The 26,776-nt window shown below is 41.7% G+C and overlaps 2 protein-coding genes across 2 annotated transcripts in view; one reads left to right on the top strand and one right to left on the bottom strand.

Annotated features, from left to right (window-relative positions):
* Window positions 1-13,035, bottom strand: part of ARHGAP1 (Rho GTPase activating protein 1) — a 35,627-nt gene extending 22,592 nt beyond the window's left edge. The window contains exons 1-3 of the mRNA XM_083362061.1: window positions 12,888-13,035; window positions 7,400-7,554; window positions 6,559-6,651 (exon numbers count right to left, since the gene is read on the bottom strand). Coding sequence (XP_083218187.1) covers window positions 6,559-6,651; window positions 7,400-7,532 — 226 coding nt within the window. The 5' untranslated portion in view covers window positions 7,533-7,554; window positions 12,888-13,035. The remainder of the gene's footprint in view (window positions 1-6,558; window positions 6,652-7,399; window positions 7,555-12,887) is intronic.
* Window positions 13,036-13,451: 416 nt separating this feature from the next.
* The window catches only part of F2 (coagulation factor II, thrombin), a 53,719-nt gene continuing 40,394 nt past the window's right edge, over window positions 13,452-26,776 (top strand). The window contains exons 1-2 of the mRNA XM_083362040.1: window positions 13,452-13,505; window positions 17,152-17,213. Coding sequence (XP_083218166.1) covers window positions 17,192-17,213 — 22 coding nt within the window. The 5' untranslated portion in view covers window positions 13,452-13,505; window positions 17,152-17,191. The remainder of the gene's footprint in view (window positions 13,506-17,151; window positions 17,214-26,776) is intronic.

The following is a 26,776-nucleotide window of genomic DNA, read 5'->3' as shown; positions in this document are numbered from 1 at the left end:
TTGTTAGCTGCGAAGTCGTGTCCGACCCATCTTGACCCCATGGACAATGTTCCTCCAGGCCTTCCTGTCCTCTACCATCTTATGGAGTCCATTTAAGCTCACGCCTACTGCTTCAGTGACTCCATCCGGCCACCTCATTCTCTGTCGTCCCCTTCTTCTATTACCCTCAATCTTTCCCAGCAATAGGCTCTTCTCCAGTGAGTCCTTCCTTCTCATTAGGTGGCCAAAGTATTTGAGTTTCAACTTCAGGATCTGGCCTTCTAAAGAGTAGTCAGGGTTGATCTCCTCTAGGACTGACCAGTTTGATCGCCTTGCAGTCCAAGGGACTCGCAGGAGTCTTCTTCAGCACCATAGTTCAAAGGCCTCAATTCTTTGGCGCTCAGCCTTTCTTATGGTCCAACTTTCACTGCCATACATTGCAACTGGGAAGACCATAGCCTTGACTATACGCACTTTTGTTGACAGGGTGATGATGTCTCTGCTTTTGAGTGTGCTGTCTAGATTTGCCATTGCTTTCCTCCCCAGGAGCAAGCATCTTTTAATTTCTTGGCTACAGTCCCCATCTACAGTGATCTTGGAGCCCAGGAAAATAAAATCTGTCACTACCTCCATTTCTTCCCCATCTATTTGCCAGGAATTGAGAGGGCCGGATGCCATGATCTTGGTTTTCTTAATGTTAAGTTTCAAGCCAACTTTTGCACTCTCCTTCTTCACCTGCAACAAGAGGCTCTTTAGTTCCTCTTCACTTTCTGCCATTAGAGTTGTATCATCTGCATACCTTAGGTTGTTGATATTTGTTCCGGCAATTTTAATTCCAACTTTTGATTCATCTAGCCCTGCCTTTCTCACGATGTGCTCTGCATATAAGTTAAATAGGCAGGGCAACAGTATACAGCCTTGCCGGATTCCTTTCCCAATTTTGAACCAATCAGTGGTTCCATGTCCAGTTCTCACTGTTGCTTCTTGACCCGCAAATAGGTTTCTCAAGAGACAAATAAGATGGCCTGGTACTCCCATCTCTTTAAGAACTTGCCACAGTTTGTTGTGATCCACACAATCAAAGGCTTTAGCATAGTCAATGAAGCAGAAGTAGATGTTTTTTTCTGGAACTCCCTAGCTTTCTCCATGATCCAGCGTATGTTGGCAATTTGATCGCTAGTTCCTCTGCCTCTTAGAAATCCTGCCTGTACTTCTGATAGTTCTTGATCTACATACTGCTGGAGTCTAGCTTGTAGGATTTTAAGCATAACTTTACTAGCATGTGAAATGAGTGCAATGGTGAGATAGTTTGAACATTCTTTGGCACTGCCTTTCTTTGGAATTGGAATGTAAACTGATCTTTTCCAATCCTATGGCCACTGTTGAGTTTTCCAAATTTGCTGGCAAATTGAATGTAGCACTTTTACTGCATCGTCTTTTAAGATTTTGAATAGCTCAGCTGGAATACTGCCACCTCCACTAGCTTTGTTGTTGCTCAGTTTTTCTAAGACCCACTTCACTTCACATTATAGGATGTCTGGCTCGAGGTCAGTGACCACCTCATCGTGGTTATCAGGGACGTTAAGCTCGTTCTTGTATAGTTCTTCTGTGTAATTTTGCCACCTCTTCTTAATCTTAATCTCTTCTGCCTCTGTTAGGTCCCTGCCATTTTGGTCCTTTATCATGCCCATTTTTGCATCAAACATTCCCTTCATCTCTCCAATTTTCTTGAAGAGATCTCTGGTCCTCCCTATTCTATTGTTTTCTTCTATTTCTTTGCACTGTTCATTTGAGAAGGCATTCTTATCTCTTCTAGCTATTCTCTGGAATTCTGCATTCAATTGGGCGTATCTTTCTTTTTCTCCCTTGCCTTTCGCTTCCCTCCTTTCCTCAGCTATTTGCAAAGCTTCCTCAGACAGCCATTTTGCTTTCTTGCATTTCTTTTTCTTTGGGATGGTTTTGGTTGCTACCTGTTGTACAATGTTTCAAACCTCTGTCCATAGTTCTTCAGGCACTCTGTCTATCAGATCTAATTCCTTAAATCTATTTGTCACATCTATTGTATATTCAACAGGGATATGATTTAATTCATACCTGAGTGGCCTAGTGCTTTTTCTTACTTTCTTCAGTTTAAGCCTAAACTTTGCAACGAGAAGCTCCTGGTCTGAGCCAGTCAGCTCCTGGTCTGAGCCAGTCAGCTCCTGGTCTTGTTTTTACTGACTGTATAGACCTTCTTCATCTTTGGCTGCAGAGCACATACTCAATCTGATTTCTGTGTTGACCATCTGGTGATGTCCATGTGCAGAGCCGTCTCTTGGGTTGTTGGAAAAAAGTGTTTGCTATGAACATCGTAAAAAAAGGGACGCAGTGGCTCAGTGGATCAGAAGGTCAGCAGTTTGGCAGGTCGAATCCTGAGTGCCACGTAACAGAGTGAGTGCCTGTTACTTGTCCCAGCTTCTGCCAACCTAGCAGTTTGAAAGCACATAAAAATGCAAGTAGAAAAATAGGGACCACTACAGTGGGAAGGTAACAGCGTTCCATGCGCCTTTAGCGTCTAGTCATGCCGGCCACATGACCATGGAGATGTCCTTGGACAAGCACTGGCTCTTCGGCTTTGAAACAGAGATGAGTACCGGCCCTTAGAGTCAGAAATGACTAGCACACATGTGCGGGGGGAACCTTTACCTTTACCTTATGAACATCGTATTCTCTTGACAGAATTCTATCAGCCTGTGCCCTGCTTCATTTTGTACTCCAAGGCCAAACTTGCCTGTTATTCCAGTTATCTTTTGGCTTCCTACTTTAGCATTCCAATCCCCCATGATGATAAAGACATCAATTTTTGGTGTTAGTTCTATAAGGTGCTGTAGGGCTTCATAGAACCGGTCAATTTCATCCTCTTCAGCACCGGTGGTTGGAGCATAGACTTGGACTACTGTGATATTGAATGGTTTGCTTTGGATTCGAACTGAGATCATTCTGTCATTTTGGGGATTGTATCCCAGTATTGCTTTTCCTACCCTTTTATTGACTATGAAGGCTACTCCATTTCTTCTGAGGGATTCTTGCCCACAGTAGTATACCTGATGGTCATCTGAATTAAATTCACCCTGTCCATTTTAGTTCACTGATTCCTAAGATATTGATGTTCAGTCTTGTCATCTCTTGTTTAACCATGTCCAGCTTGCCTTGATTCATGGATCTTACATTCCAGGTTCCTATGGAGAAAAAATATTTACAGCATCGGACTTTCCTTTCACCACCAGATACATCCACAGCTCAGCGTTCTTTGGGCTTTGGCCCAGTCGCTTCATTCTTTCTGGCACTACTAGTACTAGCCCTCTGCTCTTCCCCAGTAGCATATTGGACGCCTTCCGACCTGAGGGGCTCATCTTCCAGCATCATATCATTTTGCCTTTTGGTACTGTCCATAGGGTTTTCATGGCAAAGATATTGGAGTGGGTTGCCATTTCCTTCTCCAGTGGATCACATTTTGTCAGAACTCTCTGCTATGACCTGTCCGTCTTGGGTGGCCCTGCACAGCAAAGCTCATAGCTTCATTGAATTACACAATATATACATGCACAATGTTTCTGGAACATATGAAGGTTTCACTGTACATTATTCATGAATTCTATCAAATGATAGAAATCTGAGGAAGTCAGCAACAGAGCTATTCTTAAGTATTCCAACACAATGTGTACTACAGTTTTCTTTTGTTTAGCCCCATCTAATAATAACAGTGGAGACCTTGTTTCATGAATTGTTCAATATCTAGTTACAGTCCCAGAGAACAGAAAGGCATTCCTATCATATTTGCATAGAGAAAGAAGATACTTCCTGTGCTGAAAATCCCTCAGAAACAGACACTATAAAATTAGATATAAAAATTATTTAAATACATTTTGATGTAGAGGCCTGGAAAGTTCCTTGAATTACCCTGTATATTCAAAATGGACAAAAAACTAATGGACAAAACACTACACAATTGCAGTTTGAAAATTCAAAACAATTGTTGCTATCAAAGAAATCGAGGCAGATATGTCCAAAAGCTATCCAGCAATTGCATTTATCCATATATCTTGGATAATCCATGATTTATCATTTACTTTCTGCAAATAACCCATTCTTAATTTTCCTTAGTCACTAAGAAAATGATTAATATTAATCCTAAATACAAGTTAAAAACAATGTCCAGTCTTCCAGTCTAATGATATTATTCCTAGTAACCATTAACATACCGCATTCTTCTCGAAAGACAATTAAGTCTGCATGTAATTCATATAATAGCTGAATTTAGAACTATATATAAATCAATTACCTAGCAAAAAACAGAAATGTCAGCTTTGCAGCCTAGCTATCAGTGAAATAGCAAAGGGCTTAACTTTTTCTTTGCAAGTCTATGGAGTCAGGATTTTGAAAAGTGGGTTGACTCTTCACTTTCAGATGTTCCACAAATTAATCAGACAAGGTACCCAATAATTTAGTCTGAGAATTAAAATCCTTGCTATCACTCAGAAAAATTAGAAGTATTTGTAGGTTCTGAACAGATTGCCTTATCTGCCAATTGTCTGTCAAATATTATACAAAAGTATGAAATTAGTTGGCACTTCAGAACACTAACATATTCTGATGTTTATTTTAAAAAGCCCTCTGAAAGCAAATCACATCTTTCTGCTGCTTTCTAAGGGCCTTTTCCAGGAAGAGGTTACTATCCCTTTGCCACAATGAATGAGACAAAACGTCTCTTGCTTCAAAAGAAAGAAAGAAAGAACGAAAAGAGAGAAATCCTACAAAAAGTTACAGAGTTCAAAATATACCGTATATACTTGAGTATAAGCCGAATTTTTCAGCCCACTTTTTGGGCTGAAAAATTCCACTTCGGCTTATACTCCAGTCAACAAAAAAACTTACCGAGGACTTGTGCGCGGCCGAGGCCTTGGTGCTTCCGGGATCGCGCGCACCTCTCCCAAGCCACCGCCGTCCGAGACCTGCCAAAGTTTGGGGAGGTTTGGGGAGGTGCGCGCGCACCTCCCCAAACCTCCCCAAAAGTCGGCAGATCTCCGTTCCTCCGCGCCCTGCCTGCCTGCTTCTTTCCGCAGCGGAAAGAAGCAGGCAGGCAGGGCGCGGAGGAACGGAGACCTGCCGACGTTTGGGGAGGTTTGGGCGCCTCCCCAAACCTCCCCAGGTCTCCGTTCCTCCGCGCAGACCTGCCGACGTTTGGGGAGGTTTGGGCGCCTCCCCAAACCTCCCCAAACATCGCGCAGACCTGCCGACGTTTGGGGAGGCGCCCAAACCTCCCCAAACGTCGGCAGGTCTGCGCGGAGGAACGGAGACCTGGGGAGGTTTGGGGAGGCGCCCAAACCTCCCCAAACTTCGGCAGGAGGAACGGAGACCTGGGGAGGTTTGGGGAGGCGCCCAAACCTCCCCAAACATCGGCAGGAGGAACGGAGACCTGCCGACGTTTGGGGAGGTTTGGGGAGGCGCCCAAACCTCCCCAAACGTCGGCAGGTCTGCGCGGAGGCGTTTGGGGAGGTTTGGGGAGGTGCGCGCGCACCTCCCCAAACCTCCCCAAACTTCGGCAGGTCTCCGGACGGCGGCGGCTTGGGAGAGGTGCGCGTGATCCTGGAAGCACTGAAGCCTCGGCCGCGCGCAAGTCCTCGGTAAGCTCCGGGCGGTCACTTGCTTCGCGTCTCCTGAGGGAAGGGGGGGCGACTGGAACGGGCGTGTTTCCTCGCCTGCTGGGCGCCGCAATTTGCCCGGGGAACGCGCGGGCCCCGAATGGCAGCGTGGAGCGAGGAAGCGGACAGCCAGGGCTTCCCCGAGAGCCGCAGCCACACAGGGTATTCCTGTGTATTCAGGCTTGCAAAATGGCGGATCGAGCCTCTGCTGGCGGCAGAGGCTTGCAGAGCGCGGATCCAGCCTCCGCCGGCGGCGGAGGCTTGCAGAACGGCGGATCGGCTTATACTCGAGTCAACAACTTTTCCCAGTTTTTGGGGGTGAAATTGGGGGTCTCGGCTTATACTCGAGTCGGCTTATACTCAAGTATATACTAATAAAATAATTTGGAAACTATCTTTTGTAATAATTTTGATGACTTTTTTGTACTGTTGTTCTCATTTTAGTTTTTCAAATAACTATTCTGCTGGAACTGATTTCTATTATATAGTTATGATATATAATCCAGAAATGTCAAAAAGCAATTGTAGGGGTAGGAGCCCACCAGGAGTTCAAGCTCTGTGAACTTAATGTGAATTTAAAGAAATGTCCCGGAAACAGGCTCAAAACCAATTCTCTATTTTTATCAAGAAAGCCACATGGATATAGCCATTTAGTCAGCAGTTCAATCTGAGAGATTGCTTTTTATGACAAATCACGCAGGCACTATCCAAGACTTTGGATCACAACCTGTTCTTCAAAATTTAAAATTATTTCCATTCTTTGCAACTTTCAATGATTTCTTAGACAAGGTATCATTAAAATTTTCTATGAGAAAAGAATTTTTATTTTGACTGTTACCATTATTACAAATACATTATTTATTTTATTTCAAATCATTATACTATAACAAAACAGTACCTGCTACTTCCACTATCTGGTGCCTAGCAATGTCATAGTATGGATCATCCCATCGCAGATGTGAGGCAGAATCCGGGGAGCTCTTGGTATCATCTGTCCAGTACATATGCAAATAAACAGAGGAAGAAATATCACATAAAGTCAAACTTACAAAATAAGGGTCCAGAAATACAGAGAAATGTCTAGGTGCATTATCAGTAGGATGGCTATATTCATTTCTCTCTATCCCTGCACCTTTGTTCAGGTATGATGGAGTACAAATGGGATACATTTACTTGTTCATTTGGTATTTCAAAACAGACAAGTGCATGCACTAAGATAGTTTAAACATATTTATAAAAGTATCTGTTTTAATTATATAATGACACCATTAATGGAACAAAATAATAGACTTAAAATCTTCTGCCACAATTCCCAAATTGAACAACTATAATCTACTGCATTGATAGCTATACTGTACAGGTATTTCTTTGCTATATACAACCTATGATATTCCAGTTCTTATTTGCTGATGAATATCTTAGTTCTGCATTGCAATTTGTATTCAGGATACCAAGCAAACTCTTTTGCAACATCTTAAAGAAATCTAAGATGAATGCTGCAGAACAGGGTTGTGCAACATTTTGGATTAAAAGGCAAACAAGTGCTTCTGAGTATGCAAGCATCACTATCAATCAATCTTTTCCTGGGATTGTACAACAGCTGTGGAGGACAGTTGGGGTCTCCCAGAGAAAGACATAGCTGGTTTAACAAGCTGCAGACGGGCAATATTTTCATATTATGGATTCTTCAAAACACGACAGCCACCTCCTACTATTGTTTTATTAACAGAAACACTTACCAGACTTTGGGAAAACAGGTTCTTCATCTGATGGCCAATTTTTGTCATCCAAAGAGGCCAATTTGAGCTGATTGAGAGACTCGCTAGCATCTTCCAGACTCAGGTCCTCTTGTAAATCTGGGTATTGCTCCATACTTCAAATACTCAAAAGATTACTTGAAAAGAAGCAGCAGAAATTCACAAATTAGCAAAGAAACATCTCACAATTTTCACTGGCATTTCCCAAAGTGTCCTCCTTTAAATGCCATTCTACATGTGACAGACCTTTCATTCATATCTAACTTGAGTCGAGAGCACAGATAACGAAGTGTTTTGATTGCAGTTGCATTTCGTTTCATTGTCCCTCATATGCTAATAATATATTTGCTTTCCCTTCAGAGCCTCATAACAAAGGCAATAGGAAAAGGCAAGGCAATAGGCCTGTCCAAATTATTTACTGAACTACTTCTATTTAGTGTATAGGTCAAAATGGCAATATTGCAATGAGGTCCCTAGGGCTAAGCCCTCTCTCCCATCTGTTAAATGTCTATGTGAAACTATTGATGGTATCATCAATTTGCAAATGATATAAATATCTGTATAACTTTATATCTAATATCTAAACTAGCCTTTGATATCTAGTCCAGGCCAAATAGAAGTGGAAATCTAAACTTGATGTCATCAGGCTGTGAAGGACTGAGTGTGCCAAAGCAGACTAAGACAGTCCTTACAAGACAGTTACTGTTGGAACAGAAATCCTCTACTTCCTTTGATACTCAAGAATCTGGTGTACACTTTTGAGGCTCTTCTGGCTTCACAACTTCTGCTGGAACAGGAACCAGGAATGGTCAGCTTCAGTTGTGCCCCTTCTTGTACTAGGAAGCATTTGTCACCTCTCATGTAGTTACTCACCCAGATTGCTGTAATTCATTTTACATTTATTTATTTTATTTATTTTAATCCCATTTATATCCCGCCCTTCTCCGAAGACTCAGGGCGGCTTACGCTCAGCCCAACCAGTTCAACAGAATAACATCTGTTTGTGAGATCAGCACTTGTTTCCAGTAAGTTTCCAAGTGTAATTACACATAAAGTTTGGGTCCTTGTTGCCTCCAGAATCATCGCCTCCCGGTGGAATCTGCCAGACCTATACCATTTTTTGTGATATTGGCTGCATATTTTACAGCTAATATAATATTAATATATATTTATATTAAAATGCATTACACGTACACTTCAGGTGACTATAAAAGTATTGTGCAGAAAGCCTAGCTTGACAAAATACAATATACTGGAAGGAAATATTAATGAAGACTGGCAAAACTGCAAAGTTAACCTCAGCTATGGTTTGTTCCTTTCTCAAAGATGGGAGGAGCTGCCTAAAGGACAAAGAGCAGGACATTTTACTCTTTTGAATGAATAGCTAATGCTAGAAACATGCTTAAATTGCAACTAACCATCTGTCTTTAGCAATATCCCCAGTTTCTATGGAAACCTTAACCACCAAACGAGGTGACTCATTCTCTTCAAAACAACTTCAGCAGCATATTTTCAAAATTATCTAAATTTATCCAATTAAAACACTATCCCTAGTATCAACATAAAAACAATCTCCTACTTGCTTATAGTAAGCGATTCCAATTTTTTCACTTAGTAATACAACAAAATCAGAGTACAGTACTTATTAATTTTATATTGGTATTTATATTCTGTTTTGTCTGAAATATATACAGCATATGGTAGATGTTCACCTAATGCCATCCCAAAAACCTAAGTGATATAAGTATATGCAAGTAATATTTGATCTATGGTAGTGTTTCAATATGTTGTTAAATCTTCACTGAAGAAATGACCCAAATACTAGAGGGACACTAGTATTTCTTTTCATATAAATCTCAAAAATATCTTCCACTGACAGAGTTCATATTTTGAGCAGAAAATCAGATTAATGCATAAATATAGAATTTTTCACAGTATTTGTAGTTTTTAACTATATTTCTGTTCCATTTGAAGATGAACATAGTACAAATACATTAAAGTGTTTGAAGTTCTTGGCCATGTCATTCCTATTACTTCTTAGAAAACATCTAATCCATGCTTAAACAAAACACTTCCAATTTGCAATATTCAGCTTTGGACCCAAATACAGTCTAATCTCTTAAAAGATGAGACATATCTAATTTGCTGTATTTTTTCTTCAAATATTAAACTCCATTAGAGATTTCCTATTATTATTACAAGGCAAACTACGGGTTGACATTAAAAAAATAAAATCTGAGGAGCATGGGGAAACCTGAGGAAACCAAGAGTTAGAAGTTACCAAGCTAGTTTCTGGTTCTAAATATGCAAATCAAATATTTGACTTTTTCTCATAGCACCGAATCATGGGTGGCTGGCTGTGTTACCTAAATAACATCTGTAAAGCATCAATTGTTTGATTCTTTATTAAAATTTATTGTTTAACATGCTTTGCTGAAACAACTTACAACATCTTGCAGTTTACTAAACATTTAAACATCAACTACACCATATAGCTTTGTAGTATGATATTTGCAACTTGTAATGTTGCCATAGAATGATAGGAGATAGTCCAAATGGTTTAACATTAGTTACATCTATTCTACATAGGGAGTCCTTGAGTTACAATCCACGATCCTTGCTTAATAATGGCAGGTGGGAGTAGAATTTCCATGGCTAAGTAATGTGGTTGTAAAGTGCACCATCATGTAATCACACCACATAGCAACAGCAATCCCTGCATTCCCTCTTGCTATAATTGAGGAACATTAAGTCAGTCCCTCCTTGCAACTTCCTGCCAGCTTCCAACAACCAAAGTGAGTGGGGAAGCCAGCAGGAAGCTGCAAGTCCCAGGCAGCTTGCAAGCAGGCCAGCAGGCAGGTAAATGGCAGCTGCAGGATAGGAAGGAGGGTGCATGAGAATGCGCAAATGGTTGGGAAGGCACAGCACAAGCACAACCAGGTTCAAGAAGATAGTACATGTGGGAGAATAACAGAATAACGGACTTGGAAGGGATCTTGGAGGGCTTCTAGTCCAACCACCTGGACAGACTTACTCAAGCAACCTGCGACCTTCCTTGCTGGCTTTCCTGTTGACATTGCTTCTAGGAAGCCAGGAGGAAAGATTGAAAATCACAATCACATGACTACAGGATGCTGCAGATAAGCGTGAGCTGATTGCCAAGTGATGAGATCGTGATCATGTGACTAAGGGACTGCTGGGACAGTTGGGACTTCAAGGACAAGTTATCACCACTACTCATTCAGCACTGTCATAGCTTCAAATGGTCTTGAATGAGTGGTTGTTAATTGAGGACCACCTGTATGGTATTCCAGAAAACATTACCTTTTTTTAGACATATTTAAAAGAGGACTATAAGAAAATGCAGTTATAATTAACTGAAAGGAAAAGGTAATTAATTTTAGATATGCACTGTCCCAAACTTCCTTTATTTTTCCAAAAGTTTCCAAAATAATGATTATACAAAGTCACTAAAACATATTATTTTAATACTTCAAAATCATTCTGTTTACACACTGAGGCAAAAAATAATATACAGACAACACATAATTTGTTCTAAGGTTAGCAAAGAAAAATAATAGAACAATTAAAAAAAGAAACCAGCCAGGAAACATCAAGAGCAACTGTACTTGATCATTTAGCAAAACAGGTAAAAGTGTTACTCTTGCCTTTCCTTTTTATTTTTATGTAGGCATTCTAACGAATCTTAGAGCAGTATTTCTCAACCTTAGCAACTTTCAGATATGTGGACTTCAACTCCCAAAATTCTTGGAGTTGAAGTCCCTATATTTTAAAGTTGCTAAGACTGAGAAACAATGTCTAAATCTAAGACAATCTATACCCATACATGTACTTTAATGTACTTTTATACATTAAGCATGTATATGTGTGAATGGGAGCTCAAGAAATTATACCTGAATTGCTGGTACTTATGAATTCATTTCTGTCTTTAGCTTATTTCCTGTATTTAATAAGCCTAACAAAGGAATAAAATAAAGTTATATACTTTTGTTTGCAACTCCAGCATTACTATTATAATAAAATCCACTAAAATCTTGCAGCAATAGTTGAGGTACTAAATAGAAATAGGCATTTAGCTTACTCAACCAGTAGTACAGTACAGTTCAAGAAAAAAAAGGAAAGTTAACCCAGGATGATCCCCATACTTTCAGTTTAAATCAAAAAGATCCACTGACTGTATGACACAATCTGCTGAATCACATTATAGTTTGAAAAATACCACACTTTTCTGCTAGAACATAAATTCTTCTGAGCTTGTTGAACAATTCTACTGACTCAGCCTATTTTATTCTGGTGATACTACAGCAAATTCAACAACTGGGGGGAAAATCACATTAAGTAAATTCATGTCTACCACTAAATCATTCCTGGCCTTCCTTTTTTTACTGCAAATCCAATACACCTGAAAGAATTTCAGCCACAGTACACCTATATTGCCATAAAAATGAATATCCAGCATAAAAATCTTCAGACCTCTGGTAGAATACTCACTTAAAACCTCCTTCAAAATTTCCAAACTAATTTTACTATACTATAAAATACTGTATTCTACGCAGTTGTGTTTGTTACTGAATCTCTCTGTCCAATCTCATCCACTTCTTTAAGACATCCATCTATACATCACACAATTTCCACTTTCTGTTAGAAGAACCTTGCAATTACCCAGATCAAAGTGGGATAAAGTTTTCACTATTAGCGCATCAACCTGATCAGTACAAACTAAGATTAAGACAATGCATAAAGTCAGAATGACTCGATTCAAATCCTCTAGTTTACATAAACAAGCTAGTTTTAGCAATTTCTCCCTCCCTTACAATGTTTTCTCTTACTTCAAATAATTCTCTTTCTAAACAGTCCATGTAACACAACTCTACAATTCAGATCACACCTTACGGCCATGTTTAGCTTTGCATGCGTCAATCCAGGTTTTTTTTTAATGGTTGCATTCATCGCAGTTTATGGCTTAAAAGAACGTCAAATTCAGCCAGTTGTGGTTTATATCACAAAATACGGTAACGCAAATTACGGTTGCGCTTGCTAAGAAGACCTCAATTCTGCAATAACGGAAACAGGATGCTCCTTTGGAAACAATACTCGGTTTTGTAAAGTAAGTTAACAGGAGGAAGTTGATGGAAGAAATGTTTCCACCTGTACATTTCAGTGAAACCCTTACAGAAGGCTGAGGAAGGCTCCTGAATAAAACAAGATACGCTCAAAAGGAAAAGAATTGCCCAAAGCAGAGTTGAGGGGACGTCTGCACCTGACCGAAGTGCCAAGGTGGGAAAATGAAGGCAGGAGTTCAAGGCGGCGGCTCTGTGCCTTGGACTTTGGCCAAGGAGCTCCAAAACATACGCCCTCCGACCGAACGAGACTTTGTCCCGACGAAGCAAGAACATTCCCGCCGAGAAGGAGCCTCTCCCCGCAATTCAACCCTCGCAACCCGATTTACCTGGAAACGGCCGAGCGCGCTCGAATCCGCGATTTCTCTCATGTAAGGGGGAAAAAAAAAAAAGCTCTCCGCTTCCGACTCTGACCATGCGCGTTCGGAGCGCTCTCCTCGCTCGCCAACAGCCGCTCCCGCCTGTCAAACACCTTCGCAAACATCCGACTACGAACCGGAAAGCGAACCCGTTTCCATGGAAACTCCTTGCCTCCCGCGCTCTCAACGTCAGGCGTGTGAAAGGAATAGTCGCCCGGGTGCAACCGAGGCTCGGGGAGTGGACCGTTCCGCTTCCGAACAGGGTACGAAGGAAAGAGGCCCGGCCTTAAGCGAGGGGCTTTTTGTGGATCGTGTGTGTGTGTGTGTGTGTGTGGTGGGGAGGGGTTGGTGGTGTAGCGTCCTTTCGCTTGCGCTGACCGTCCTTTTATTGCAGGTCGCACTCTGGATATGTACGGCGGTTGCCCCTTCTGCCCAGCGTGGCATCTTCCTCGGGGACTGGCCGTGGGACCTTCGTTGTCCTCGGAGAAGGGTCTGGGAGTATGGTGTGTGGGACACGCTCTGCAGCCGGGAATGTCGCTGCTTCTTGGGCCGCAGGTCGAAGAACACAAGGCGGCCACTTCCTTGTCGGTGAGCTTCACGCAGGGAGCAAGAGCCGACAGGTGGAAATAGGGCTGGAGTCGGTAGGGGTGCTCTCCTCCCTCTCCCTGCTGACCGACTTGGTGGAAATCCGGGTCTAGACGCCTGAATCTGGAGACCCAGTTTGGTGTAGTGCTGAAGGTGCTGGCCTAGAAACCAAGATACTGGGAATTCTGGGCTCCCATTAGGCATGAAAGCCAGCTGGGTGACATCATCATTATCATCATGATGTTGGAAGGGACCTTGGAGGTCATCTAGTCCAACCCCCTGCTCAGGCAGGAAACCCTATACCAGGGGTCGGCAACCTCGGCTCTTTTATGACTCGTGGACTTCAACTCCCAGAATTCCTGTGCTGTGCTGTGCTGTGCTGTGCTGGCTCAGGAATTCTGGGAGTTGAAGTCCACGAGTCATAAAAGAGCCGAGGTTGCCGACCCCTGCCCTATACCATGTCAGACAAATGACTGTACAGAATTTGGACTAGTCAGTTTAGTTCAGTCCAACTCGCCTCACAGGTTTGTTGTTGTAGAGAAAAATAGGGGCAGGACAATTAGGTATGTTTGCTGCCTTGAGTTATAATAGGAAGGCATAATAAAAATATAATGATAATGCCCAGTAGTCCTCACTGTGGGAGATGGATGGCTAAAAAATAGGAAATAATAAAACAGTAACAATAACATTGCTTTTGGCAAGAGATAATAATAGCAAAAGGCGGACTTACTAATAACAGCTTCCATCCTGCAACGATATCTGTAATACCATCAATTCAAACATCCACATTTGCCTATTCCAGGTCCTTGGTAAGGACTCGATAGGTAGATAAAAATGCCAAGTCCAGTCTGAACATCTGGCTGTGTGATGATCAATAATAATAATAATAATAATAATAATAATAATAATAATAATAATAATAATAATAATAATAATAATATAATAGAGTTGAAAGGGATCTTGAAGGTCATCTAGTCCAACCCCTGTTCAGGCAGGAAACCGTATACCATTTCAGACAAAATGATGCAGCTTGTCATATGAATGGATGTGTGCTCTTCCAACTATCCTGGTTTAAATTTGTAGCTATGGAAAGCCTCATCTATTGTGATTTTATTTGAGCAAATGTTGGCTCGAATATTTCTGAATATTCCAGATACATTTTGCATTCCAGTTGATTGCCATGGAAGAGTGGATAAAGATGCTTAATTTCAGGACAGAGAAATGGAAGTACTATAGAATTCATTACCACAGAATATGACCTGTGGCTTTTAATGTCTATGGAGATTCTCAATCATCCAGGTCATGGTTGTCCCAAAGGTGCTTTTCAAAAGGCAGCTGGACTTTCTTGGGGGTTTTTTCTTTGAAAACGTTTTGCTTCTCAGCTAAGAAGCTTCTTCAGTTCTGGCTGAATGGTGGTGAACGGAAGGATTTATGTTCTTTAGCAATCATCTGGAATATAAATCCTTCCTTTCCCTACCATTCAGCCAGAACTGAAGAAGTCTGTTGGATGAGAAGTGAAATGTTTTCAAGGGAAAAAACAAGTCCAGTTGCCTTTTGAAAAGCACCTTTGGGATAGCATGTAGCTTAGATTACTTTTGAAGGTTAGACAAATTAATAGAAAGCCCAAATAACTAGTAGTCGTGATAGCTACATACTGTCTATAGTTCAGAGATAAGGGCTATTGTTAGTGTGGAACCTCAAGACATTGCAACTGACCTCATGTTCTATCTGCACTTTTCCTATAGGTATCTTGGTGGGGGAATTTTGGGAAATGAGATGCTGGCCAAATTGTACCTGTATTTCTCACTATCACACACCAACGTACATATATACTCCCTCCCCATGAGCACTCCTGATTCTGGTTTTGCATTCTTCATTAATTCCTTCATAGTATAAATAAATAGTCTATTTTTTATAGAAATCTTAAACAAAGTTAAATAATGTTATTTATTTCCAATTGAGATCCACGTTAACCTTTATTTATTTATTTATTTTATTAGATTTATATACCGCCCCTCTCCAAGGACTCAGGGCAATTAAAACGCTAACAACAATATATTGAAAATGTTAGTGAAAGAATTGTGACTATTATTCCACGTATGCAGTGCTTTCCTTATATCCTCATTCCTAATAGATGCTACTGTATATTAAAAATAACATTTACATCTAGCGCAGAATGTGTATACATTATGAATACATGTTCCACTTTGTAACTATTCAAGACAAATCATATTTTGTTTTAATCTACCCAGCTATTATTTAAAGTATGTTACAATAAATGTCTTGCCTTAAATAATTTGCTGGGCGGTATCATCTAAACAAAGTTTTGGCATTCCAGATTGTCAGCACTGACTAAACTTTCTATGGATAACTTAATAAGGTTTATGGAAACAACAGATTTCCTGAATTAACAGTGCAGTAATGCTTTTAATTGTAAACTAGTTATAAAAGCTGGGTATCCAAAATACATTAATCTAAAAGGTTGCTGACATTGCTGAAAAATACACACTTAAGGGACTAAAAAGTTTCATTTAGCATTTGAATAAGTTTTTTTTTCTTCTCTTTATGTGATATTAGTACTTGTTTGTAGTCATTTCATATGAGCTAGAGTGCGATAGACTTAATAGTTTATTGTTAGAATATGATTGTTTATGATTGTTTTTACCTTTATACCTTGTATTTAGCTCTGGGAAGTCGGGGAGGGGGGAAGGGGAGGGGGGAGGGCTAGGGAGGGCTAGGAAGGGTTGGGTGGGGGGTGGGGGGGAGGGATTGTTAAAGATAAAATGTATTGAAAAACTTTTCAATAAAAAAATACACACTTAAACGTTTCAGTTTTCTACAGTTAAATGAAATATTAGTTGTTAGTGAACTTACACGCTACATGAAACTACAGTATAATATTTTTTAGATTTGGTTTATAAGTAATCAACCATGCCATAGAAAACAATGAGTTCATCAAGTCTGGAAAATTCTGCTAAATATGATTTGAATTGCAATAGTTTATTCCCTAATCAGTAATTATTATGAAGGTCAGACTATGGGAAATTATAAACTATGATGTGAGAGGTTAGTTATGTGAATACAACCGTGGTGATTTATGAACCACAGTTTAAAGCTCAGGATTAATTGTAAACCTAACCATTATGATTGTTTAACAAACCATGACTAAAACATGTGATCACTATTTGCAAACTGACCTGCTGGCTTATGATAAGCAAAGTCTATGGGGGAAGCCAGATTCACTTAACAATTGAATGATTCACTTAACAATTTCAGTGATTCACTTAACAACTGTGGCAAAAAAAGGCTGCAAAATTGGGTGCAACTCACTTTACAGCTACTTTGCTTGGCAATGGAAATTGTTGTAAGTCAAGGACTAGCTGTACTTCGTTTTCTCTAAAAGTTCTAATAGCAGCTTGGGAATAGAGTAGGTGGTACTCTCGGTTTGTGTTCATGGCTGCAAGAATAAAGCCTGTTTGCATAAATCTGCATTCTTCAAGTTTCTTTTCTTTTATTTATTTGTTAAATTTATTTGCCGTCTGTTGTGGGGCTACTCTAGGCGATTTTAATATGTTTAGGGTGTTAGCTTAATTGTGTGAATTGATCTATGGGTCAAAGAAACAGCCCCAAATTTGCTCTCTTATTACAGGCATGTCCATTACCCAACTGGAAAGAGGCATCTGCTTGCAATGGGATATCCAGCTGGAGGAGGTGAGAAAAAAAGCATATGGATAATTTAAAATTTTCTCAGAAATGTTCATCTATGGCAGCGGTGGACAATTAATTTTCACAAGGGGCCACATGAAAAACTGGGACTGTTGTGGAGGGCAGCTGCCCCTTGATATCAGTGCCCCTTCCCACACCAGCACCAAAGCTGCAGGCCGGACAAGGACAGCCCACAGGCCGGATGTGCCCTGCAGGCCATAAAATACCCAGGTCAGATCTACAATAATGTAATAGATTGTTGACTAGAATGATATATAATAGTGAACATCTTAAGATTAATTCTTGTTATTTGGTTTTTAATTTATTTTTAAGATGACTTGGTGTTTATTTTATAATCAAGTTGAAAACGATTCTGCTACAAATTCTTTCATGTGGTGATATACACAAATTAGCTATCACATTTGTGACTTCACACATTTGAAGCCTGGAACTAAACATAAAACAGTCACGCATGTGTCCATTTTTATGTGTGCCTAGAGTCAGCTTTCAGTCAAACGTCTTTATCTGTAGTTAACTTAGAATTTTCTAAAGATTGCTCTATAACTTAAATAGCTGGGGAACCTCTCTGGCTATTGTGCATATTTAATAAGGTTCAAAAAAAAACAAGAATGAGAAAAGTTATAGGTTTAGGTAAGCTTAACCATAAGTAAATAAATGATAGAGTATAAATAAATATTGTATTAATGTTGTAGAAATTCAACTTTCAGTGGCATCTAGAGATTTCCTTCATTTCTTGGCATCTTTATTGCTGATTAGCTGATTAACTCTTCTTTTGTCTTGCTGCCTTGGAATTTTTTCCTGATAATAAAATAGGCAACAATAGATATATAACAAATGTAGCAAGGCTGTGTAGACTGACTTGTGTTTTGATTATCTTATGTTGCAAAAGCTATATACTAGGCCTCTTATTCTAAATGGCTTCAACTTTTGATGCTAGTCTTCAAATCTGCAGTTTACTTGATGAGATAATATTGATCTGAAATCTGGATAATTTTTAAACCCTTAATCAGTTCTAGTAGAAATTGGCTCTGTTTAGTTAGTCACTGCTACTCTTTGTAATTTGATAGGTGAGAATATGCTCATGTTTAAGTAGGCAATACATTTATTAAAAATAACATTTTCCCATCAAGTATCTGTCAAGTACCATGCATTTTTCCATAAATTGCTTGGCTATCTTAGAAATTACCCAAGCAATTTAGAAAATGAAATACTTTTCATATAATGCAAACTGTGGCAATTGCACATGGAAATGAAAAGTAAAGATGCAGCAACATTTTTAATTATTATTTTAATCATATACAGTTCTGATAATAAAACTTCTTAATCAGCTAAGAATTCTTTAATACTTGACTTAAATATGAGCTGATAAAACTTGTAAGAGATTACCACCCAGTGAAAATAATGAAAATGTATCTATTAAATGAAAATAATCTATTAAAGGATAGAGCATACATGCTAGATAAATTTTGAAAACAAATAGAATAATGAAAGGAAAAAATGAAATCTTCTCCAGCATAAGTGATTAAGAAGACTATAACAGGTAGAGAAAGAAGGAAGGAATGTGTTCTTAAATTTGCCTTTAGTAGCAATGTCTATTCTAATCTTCATGCAAGACATAGACAAGTATAAAGGTAAGGTAAAGGTTCCCCCGCACATGCGTGCTAGTCGTTTCCAACTCTAGGGGCCGGTGCTCATCTCCGTTTCAAAGCCCAAGAGCCACCGCTTGTCCAAGGACGTCTCCGTCGTCATGTGGCCGGCATGACTAGACGCCAAAGGCGCACGGAACGCTGTTACCTTCCTACCGTAGTGCTCCCTATTTTTCTACTTGCATTTTTACCTGCTTTCGAACTGCTAGGTTGGCAGAAGCTGGGACAAGTAACAGGCACTCACTCTGCTACGCGGCACTCGGGCACTCCTATAGACAAGTATAGGAGGTCAAATTTTATGATTTCTGTAATTGTTTCTGCAACAGTCTGAGGTAGCAGTTCCTATGTTCCATTTATTCAGTGAATTTCTCTTTAACCATTCTTTCTAATTTTAAAATACTATTTATATCTTTGACAAAAGGAATAGGTTAAGCAGTACCTTCAGTATGCCATCATCAGTTCCACCTCTATATCTATATACTTAGTAATCTTTCAGTTCCTTTTTGTAGTTCTGGGACAGAAGTGGTAAATACATAATAAGCTCCTTACGGGTAAGATTGAAATCAAAGAACGGTCACAGATGCAGAGATTTAGTCTCAACTTTTAAAAACTGGTACTCCATCTTTGCACCCACGACAAAACATTATTATTTTTGTCCAACTATAATACAGACATATGAAATAAAGATATACGCTTTAGCTTGAATTTGAAGCATGTTCTATCGCTAAAAGTTTCCCTTGTTCTTAAGGGTTTTTTTTGAGGTGTGTGTGTGTGTGTGTCTGGAATATTGCATCTTGCACCAAAATGAATATTTAACACTATGTGTTTTATAGCCTGGTGAAGCAAAGCTGTGTTGAAGATGAAGCCAATGTAATGTTAGAATGGGTCAACGGGGAGTTGCACATCAAAGTCTGCTGTCCTGTTGATGTGGGCAGTGAACTGCTATGCTGGTTAACTGAATCACAGGACTGTCCTACTTGTCTGAAAAATAATATTCTAACACATACTTCAGATGGGGAACTTGATACAGAAAAGAAAACACTGCAAAAAAATGCCAGTAATAACCACAGCCAAGACCACAGATTTAGAAGAGGAAACTTTGATGCAAAAAGATGATATTATCCAGGATTCCCCTGCAGGTACTGTGCGTGGTTTAGAAATTTAGAATTTAGAACGTTGTATCACACATAATTCTGGCAAATCAAATAGGAAACGAAATCTACAACCACAGTTGGGCCCAAAATCGCCGGTTATTGAGCAAAGCGGTGATTAAGCGAGATGCCATGTGACCGCTTTGCTCAACAACCACAATCCTGACTCTCCCAATTGCGGTTGTTAAAAAAGAGCACCAGGGAGGGGACCTAGGCCTCTAAGGTGGGATGGGATGGGATGGCCCTCTCTCTTCCCTAGCAGGGAGAACAGTTATGAGAACAACGACATTCGCTAGCATTTTCACCAGATTTGAAGTCCGTTCCTCCAGGCCACCAAGGAGCTTCAACTCTGACTGTACAATTATTTTACAAAGGGAAGCTCGTTTGGTCCGGTAGTTAGGGCACCAGGCTAGAAACCAGTAGAATGCGAATTCTATTCCTGCTTTAGCCATGAAAGCTTGGCTGGGTGACTTTGGTCCAGCCATTCTGTGTCAACCCATGATGTCAGGCTCAGGTGGCAAACTGATAAATTCAGCAAATTCTTATCACAGCCAAATGGATCAACACTCGGTTGAACTGAAAAAAGAAGATCCTGCACTTGCAAAAAAAAAAACACTAAGGTTTTCTTTTTTAAATCTACAAACCTGGGTTTGGTTTACATTGTTATAACTGCTACATTTTGTTCCAAAACCTGACAATTGTTCAATAAATATATAGAAAATTGTCTTATTCAAAGACTTTCCCACAGATTTTAGTATGGAATGAAATAAAAATATTAAACCATTCTAATCCTTTGAGAAAAGAGTTTTTCTCTGACTTACTTTAATATCTATATAACTACTGCAACATATTTTTATGTAGAAGCTCAAAGTATGGACAAGTCTGAAAAATACAGGTAATCCTCTTTTAGCTACCCCAACTGGGACAGGCAATTCAGTTGTTAAGTAAAGTGGTCACTAAGTGAACTTGCAACTGTGCTTACGATCTTACTTCAGCTTTCCTTTGCTTTACAGACCTGCAAAGGTTGTAAATATGAGGGTCGGTTGCAAAGTTACTTTTTCATCGCTGTCATAACTATGAACAGTCATTGTCCAATGACATTGCTAAACAGTGACTACCTATATAGGATATTTATAATTCAAGTAAAATGACCTTGTTATAGTTGTCAAAACTACAATTTGATCAATTGATGACTACTTTGTCAATTGATGACTACTTGTTTAATCTGTATCCCAAGTCAAATATTTCCAAAGGCCAAAGGTATGATAAGGTACGGAATTAATACGTTTTACTATAAAGTGACTATAACTAGTTGATGTTTTGTTCAGAGAGCTAACAGTTCCTGATTCAACTCTTCAGGTATTCCTGGTATTTCCAAATTTGCAGAGTTAAAAGACAAAGCCCGTTGTGTTTCTGTGTTAAATAAGAAGCTACAGATGGAACAAATTCTTGGATTAGATGTCAATCTAAGAAAAAGCAGTAGAACGTCTTCCTTGCAAGTTGAACAGTGGGATACCAAAATTAAGAGTAGAAATAATAAACTTTTTAACAGATATCCTGTTTCCAAGGATCATGAAGGCAAAGAAGATTCTCAGGAAGAGCAGATGGCTGAGATAAAGCCAGATGCAACATTGGCTGAAACCTGTTCAAACCCACCACCATGCAGTACAGTTTGCAACAGTGGCTAATAATGTAGAGACATTAAGGAAAGAATCTGGTACTGAAAGAATCCCGAATGGCTATCTTCCAAGTACACCCAAAGACAAGGCAGAAAATCCTGGACAAGAGGAACAGTCACGTAGATACAAGCTTGATGATTCGGCTCACACAGAACCAAGCACTAAAAGACGACACAGGTGTAAAGAGTGAGGGAAAGCCTTCCTTCAGCTTTGCCACCTGAAAAAACATCATTTTGTGCACACTGACCACAAACCATTCTTGTGCCCAGAGTGTAGCAAAAGCTATAGTTCAGAAGAGAGTTTCAGAGCACATATGCTGGGTCACAGCGGGGTACAGTCTTTTCCCTGCCCACAGTGTCACAAAACCTACGGCACCAAGCGTGATCTTCAAGAACATCAGGTACTGCATACAGGCCAGCGTCCCTATGTCTGTCCAGATTGTGGGAAATCATTTGCCCGGCGGCCTTCCCTTCGTATCCATCGCAAGACACATCAAGTTAAACAGCCAAGCTCTGCCTCTGCTGCCTACCAGTGTGTGTTCTGTGGACAGCACCTGGCCAATCCAGGATCACTGCGGAACCACATGCGCCTGCATACAGGGGAACGTCCTTGTACTTGTCCCTACTGTCCCAAGTCATTCCGTCAGCAAGGCGATCTACGGGGGCATCTTAGGTTACATACAGGGGAGCGTCCTTACCGCTGCCATTTCTGTGGAGACGCCTTCCCACAGCATCCTGAGCTGCGCCGCCATCTGATTTCTCACACAGGTGAGGCTCATCTGTGCATAGTATGTGGGAAAGCACTGCGGGATCCCCACACGAGCTCATGAACGCTTGCATACAGGTGAGCGGCCTTTCTGCTGCCACCTGTGTCCCAAATCCTACCATCTAGCTACAAAACTCCGACGTCATCAGAAAGCCCGTCATGGCGACGAGCCCCATCAGTATAACATTTGTGGTGTAGGCCACAGCCTCCCTCAGAAATGTCAGTGCCACAAGCTGGAGCACAAAGACAACATAGTCAAGGATTTGTCCAGATATGACATTAAAGATCACAAGGATATTTCAGTCTCAGACCAGCCTGCTGCGTTGGCAGGGTGCACGTTGAGTATGGCAGAGCCTGGCAGGAAAGCAGAAGTCCTCGTCTCTAACACTAAGTACAGTGCAGCACAAGAGAGCTCTGCCCAGCACAAAGATGTCATTGAAACTGCGGTCTCAAACACAGTGGAAGAATGTATCATTGTGCAGGAGCAGGCTTCTCCCAGTAATATGCTTATTCTTCAAGAGGCTGTTGGTTTTAGTACTGTGGAAGAAGTCATTGAGGTAGAATTGGGAAGCTGAGCTTTGCATTTATTTTGTATTATCTGGAATTTATGTTTGTATTTTATTTATTTAGGGAATTGATATGGCCTCCCATTCACTTTCAGTGACTAGGTGGCTTACAAAAAATAAAAACCCAATGTACAAAGAGTAAAAACAATAATTCCCTCCCTTGCAACAACAAGCAAGCAACAAGCAATTTGCTTTTTTTATATTGGGGGAAAGGGCAATACGACGTCTTAAAAAGCACAGAATACCAGAAAAGTGCAGGTAGAGGTAGTCCTCGATTTACAATTGCAATGAAGTCATAAGTTGAAGACTATCTACATTTGACTTCAAATTTGACTGAATTATCGGTATCAGTGCCTAGAGCCTTTATGATTGAATAGGATGCTAGGCTCAGTGAATATGTATTATATATGTAAACATTCCTTTATTCAATGTATATATATGTTAACAGTACAAATAAGAAGGCATCGCCTAGTATATATAAGTAAAACCGCCTGACAGAAATACACGCGGGAACTTTGACAGCTGTCAAAGTTCCTCGCACCACGCAGGCGCCACCACTGACAGCTCGCGGCTGTCAAACGCCGGACTACGGAGAAGCCGAGCTGTCAAAGCACCCACCGTACAGCGCAGGCGCGACCGCTGACAGCTCGCGGCTGTCAAAACACCAAGACACGCGGAAGCCGGAGCTGTCAACAAAAGACGACGCGGATTGGTCCCTGCCTGACAGGGCGCCAAAATGAACACCGCTGATTGGTCCTCGCTACCAGCTGCCGGCTATAAAAGCCGGACAAGTTATTCTATGTTTGTCTTGCTCTTAATAAACCAGTTGTTGAACTAGCCTGTCGTCCCGAGTGGTCCTTCGGCTACTTCACTGGCGACGAGGATGGGATCGCTCCGGAGCTGAAGTCACGGCCGAGGAAGAGAGTTCCCGGCAAGAGCTGTCACGGAAGTTTTAACTTCCATCGGAGCAACCCAGGACCGGACGACATGGCAAACTTCGGCCGTGTGAGGGAGTTTGATACCCGCCATCCCGAGAGATGGCAATCACACCTCGGCCAAGTCGAGGGATTTCTCCTCGTCAGTAAAATCACTGACGACCGAGCAAAGGCCGCCGCTCTGCTGTACATCAGCGGGCCCCCGGTGTACGACGCAGCCGTCGGGCTGTTCAGCCCAGTGCCCATCACGGAAGTCTCCTACGCTGACCTGGTGGACCAGCTGAACAAGTACTACATGCCAGCGCGTTCAGAACTGTACTGGCGGGTGCAATTCGCACAAAAGAAACAACGGCAGGACGAGCCCGCCAACGAATTCATTGCCGGGGTCAGACACGCCGCGCGGAACTGCTCCTTCCCCGACCTGGAAGACCGCATCAGAGACCAGGTGGTGATCGGTCTGAGGGACGAGAAGCTACAGAAGAAACTGACGTCCAAACCCGACATGAACCTGGCAGAGCTGACCAGGGAGATCATGGCATATGAACACAGCCACAAGAAGAAGCCGACGAACACGACCCCAGAGACCCCCGCGACCGTCTACCAGGAAAGCGCAACCTTCAGCGACAGCGGAGAGTCAGTAGACTTCACCGATGGAGAAGCCCTACAGCGCAGGATGGAGCACCGGCAGCCGAGGAGGGGAAAAACGTCGGACCGCCGCGGATCCAGGAACCCACCTCCGCCACCACCGCGTTACGAACAACGGGCCGCCTGTGCCAGCTGCGGGGGCAACCATGCCCGAGGAAGCTGCCGTTTTAGGAACGCGAAATGCCACAACTGCGGGAAGACTGGCCACATCAAGCCGGTGTGCCGCAGCAAGGGCCGGGACAACATCAATGAGGTGGAGGCAAACCCCCCAGGTAGGCCGGCTGCCCAGGCCAGCAGAGAAACCCCACCAGGCCCCCTGGTAGAGACAATTGACAGGGTAAACAGCATAAGCTCCAAGGTTAAGATCTGGGTCAGAATTCAGGGGGTGCCCTGCCACATGGAGGTAGATTCAGGGTCAGCAGTCTCATTAATTTCGCTGACAACCTATCAGGAAATCTGTCAGAAAGGCCGAAGACAAATCCCCCTGAAACAAACTCAGGTACACCTTGCAGACTTCCAGAAAACCCCTATTCCGTTGGAAGGGAAAGCCAAGGTCCTGGTGCAGTATAAGGGGTTCAAGGGTCCCCTGGAGGTTTTAGTTACGCCAGGGAACCGTACCAATTTAATAGGGCTAAACTGGTTCACTCCACTAGGCATCGCCTTAACGGGGGTTAATACCATTCAAACACCTAGCCTAGAAGCAGTTTGCGAAAAGTACGCCGACGTTTTCGATGGCACTTTAGGGAAATATACAGGTTCCCCCATTTCCCTGCAACTAAATCCAGCAATTCAACCAATTAAAATAAGAGCTAGGAGGGTACCTTTCGCCCTTAAAGAAAAAATTGAAAACGAGCTTGACCGACTCGTGGGACTAGGGGTACTGGAGCCAACAGAAGGGGGAACCTGGGAGACCCCTATTGTCACCCCAATCAAACCTAATGGCGAAGTGAGACTGTGCGCGGACTATAAAGCGACAGTCAACCTAGCCCTCAGCCCCCATGCTTACCCGGTGCCAGCGGTAAGGGACGTATTTGCTTCCATCCGCTCTGGCACCATTTTCGCCAAGCTTGATCTCACACAGGCATATTTACAGCTGCCTGTCACAGACGACACCGCGGAAGCTCAAACTATTGTCACCCACCGCGGTGCTTTTAAAGTAAAGAGGCTACAATTCGGCATATCTGCAGCCCCGGGTATTTTTCAGGGCATCATGGAAAAGACCCTGAAGGGAATACCCGGGGTCTGCCCCTATTTCGACGATGTTCTCATCGCCGGGGAAAACGAAGCTAGTTTAGCTGACAGGTTGTCAGCTGTGCTGAGCCGGCTCAGAGAAGCCGGTCTCAAACTTAAGCGGGAGAAGTGCTCTATTGGAGTCACTTCTACAGAATTCCTAGGGTATAAAATTGATAGCCAGGGCATCCACCCCACCGCTGAAAAACTAATGGCTATTCAAACTGCACCCAGCCCTAGGAATAAGCAAGAGCTTCAATCCTTTTTGGGGCTGTTAAACTTTTACCATGCCTTCATTCCCCACAAAGCCACTATTGCAGAGCCGCTCCATAGGCTCCTAGACAAAGGTACAACTTGGTCCTGGACCAAGGAACATGAGAACAGTTTCCAATCGTTAAAAAAGCTTATCTGTCACAGCTCAACTATCACCCTTTTCAGGGAAGACACCCCAATATGCATCGCTTGCGATGCCTCTCCCTATGGAATCGGGGCGGTATTAAGTCACGTATTCAAGGACGGTACACAAAGACCCATAGCTTTCTATTCACGCACTCTGACCAAAGCTGAAAGAAACTATGCACAAATTGACAGGGAAGCCCTAGCGATAGTGGCAGGGGTCAAAAAATTTCACGATTATCTGTATGGAAGACCATTTACTATATTTACAGATCACAAACCCCTGCTAGGCATATTTACTTGGAATAAAACTACTCCACAAATCCTCTCCCCGAGAATTTTAAGATGGTCAACATTTTTAGCAGCCTATTCTTATCAGCTAATACATAAACCAGGTAAAGAATTGGGCCATGCTGACTGCCTCAGCAGACTGCCCATACAAACCAGGGACTCAGACCCAGCCCCAGCCAGCGGGATTTTAGCAATCTCCCAACTTCCAGAATGCCCCCTGACTGCAAACATTATAGCCAATAAT

Source organism: Vipera ursinii (assembly GCF_947247035.1).
Source record: "Vipera ursinii genome assembly, chromosome: 1".
NCBI classification, from domain to species: domain Eukaryota; kingdom Metazoa; phylum Chordata; class Lepidosauria; order Squamata; family Viperidae; genus Vipera; species Vipera ursinii.
This window is presented reverse-complemented; position numbering and strand designations above follow the sequence as displayed.